This window comes from Plasmodium gonderi, assembly GCF_002157705.1.
Source record: "Plasmodium gonderi DNA, contig: Pgo-contig_442, whole genome shotgun sequence".
In the NCBI taxonomy this organism is placed as follows: domain Eukaryota; phylum Apicomplexa; class Aconoidasida; order Haemosporida; family Plasmodiidae; genus Plasmodium; species Plasmodium gonderi.
In genome coordinates this window covers 1306-4028 of record NW_021629316.1, presented here as the reverse complement: position 1 = coordinate 4028, position 2723 = coordinate 1306, and the positions used below count along the sequence as shown (strand labels likewise).

Sequence of the window (2723 nt, the reverse complement as noted above, 5' to 3'; positions counted from 1 at the left end):
TTTTTTTAACCAATATCCAAATGGAGTAAACTAATGAAAATATGGTATATGTAGAACATATTATATGTGTAATATTTACAAGGTTGTCAAAAAATTAATAAAATTTATTTAATATAATACATATTTTTTTTTTTTAATAATATTAATAATTACTTTGTACAGTATTATAAAAAAAACCACAATTACTACAAGTATAGGAGTAATGACCATACCATTTGAAGTTGAAGAAAGTGAAGTGTTACTTGAAATATATGAAATGATTCTAAATTCTTGAGTATCATCATACCTGTCTAAACCATGTGAATGTAAATAACTAGTTTTTCCTCCCGGAGTAATCATAACCTCCTGTACTTCTTCAGGATATCCCGTTATTACTGGATCTCTTATTTCTACAGTTCCCTTTGTCACACTTATAGGAACTTCTTCATATATATTTTTTAGTTGCTCTATCCCATATCCTCCTTGCAGTATATTTGTATGCTCTATGCTTACTTTTTTTTGAACTGATGAAAAATTATGGGCATTTCCATTTGAAGTAAATGACCATTTAGATATAATATTATAGTCCTTATGTTTTAAATAATTTTCAAAAGCCCTACAAGACGTATCCTTATTATTTGATTTTTCACACTTCTCTTTGTATTTGTTATATGTTCTGATATATTGATCAAAGTATTTCTTAAAATTACTACTACATAATCTATCATTCACACGAAAATATTCTACAAGTTTATCATAATCTTTCGAAAAATCAAATATTAGCTTAATATCCATAAAATTATCTTGATTGATTTCATAATTATCATAATTACATATGCTCATACCCCCATCACAATTTAGTAAAAATTTAAATAATTCCATATTAGTATAAAAAAAGTCTCTAAAATATAAATTTTTATAAAGTACGTCAATTAACCAATAGTAAAGGTAATTACAAATAGATAGATCAAAGTCATTTTCCAAACGTTTTTTATATACATAACATAAGGCTTTAGAAATATGATAAGGAGTTTTATAAATCCAACGCTCCGTATCTATACGAGATAATACACTATCATAAAAAAACACGCCATCACAATTCCCTTTTTCCTCATCGAAAATAGCATAATTTATATTTGTAGGAAGTTCTTTAAGTTCATCATCCTATAAATGTAAAAAAAAATAGAAAATATATTTTATTCATTTATAAACAAAATAAAAAGATTTATTTAAGAAGATATATTGTATTTTAACATAAATAATAAATTACATTATACAAAAAACATACCCCTAATTCACCTTCCATTATTAGCGAATATTAAATAGTGATATACAAACAAAATAAAAAATCACATGTATAACTATTTATTTAGTAATATATTCAAATTATCCTAGTAAAAATAATATGTATATATATAACTCTACATAGGAGTAAATATTTGTTTTTATGATTTTGTGTATTTTTATAAAATTTTATGGTATATATATTATATAACATTATTTTCTATGAAATATAAATGTATATTAATTTATAGGGGATATCATATAAATTTATATATTTTAACTATTACATGATAATTCAAAAATGTATGTGAAATTAATTATCCTGGTATTTTAGCAGTATATGTTATATTGTTGTACATATTGCAGTAATAACCTATATTCTCTATGAATATTTTATGTAATACTGTGTACCATAGATACTATAGATTATATTAAATATTATAGGTTTTTTTATTTTATACTTAATATGATTAGTTGAATGACATTTTTATAAGGTAAGTTAAATAGTGCCTATTTGTATACATTATTAAAACAAGTATCACATTTTATTTATTTTCACGCTATATATCTAATAGATTTCTTAAATAAATATTATTTTTTTGAATTCATTAAGTTTTTCTTATTTTCATATTATTTTTAAAATGTACTATATATATATTATCGATGTTCGTAATAATATTCTAATGCTCAGCATGCCATAAGTTAAAAAGTTTTTTTCATTTATATATTACTGTCATACATTGACTATTGCATAAAACATAAATTCTTTTTTATTATGCCTTATTTTAAATTGATATTGTATAAACACAAAAATTTTTATACATATGAATTTTTCTTATTAAGAAAAATAATTATGTATAATTAAAAATTTACAAAAACATTTAATTTTTAAATGTATAAGGATATACTAGTTCGTAAAATGAATAATTATACATTTTACTAAAATATTCATATTTATGAAAAGTGCATTCAATGAAATATTATTTTTAAATATCATATACAATTATCCTATAATTAAAAATATATAAACATATTTTAATTAGCACGCATATTCCTGTGTGAAATGTTTTATATTTTATGTGCTTTTTATTAAACGGTATCATATCTATAATATACTAAAATGATTTATATATAAGGCGAATATTAGCCTAATTAGTTACAACATCTTTTAACATATGTAACTAAAGTATGTTGTACCCCAAAATATGTATAAAGTTCGAAATTCTTCTTTAAATTTGGTAGATTTGGTAAAAGAACTCTATTATTATTTTTTTTTTTGTATTACTAATCTTTATTTATTTAAATCTATTGATGACGCATAAAAGTGTATATTAATCAACGATAGTATGAGACGAAGTAATAATAAAAAATAATTTTATATATGAAGAATACATTTTATCATGTGTATTTTATTGGAACAAAAGGTTAAGGAAAGAAAAAAATATGTCTATACATAAACG

General features: G+C 21.3%; 1 protein-coding gene across 1 annotated transcript; it reads right to left on the bottom strand.

Annotated features, from left to right (window-relative positions):
* Positions 1–1285, bottom strand: PGO_003445 (variable surface protein; the record flags this gene model as incomplete). Its single annotated transcript, XM_028691313.1, has 3 exons — positions 1–30; positions 154–1143; positions 1250–1285. Coding segments are annotated over 3 exons (1056 nt in total), but the record flags the coding sequence as incomplete, so codon positions are not given.
* Positions 1286–2723: the final 1438 nt, after the last annotated feature.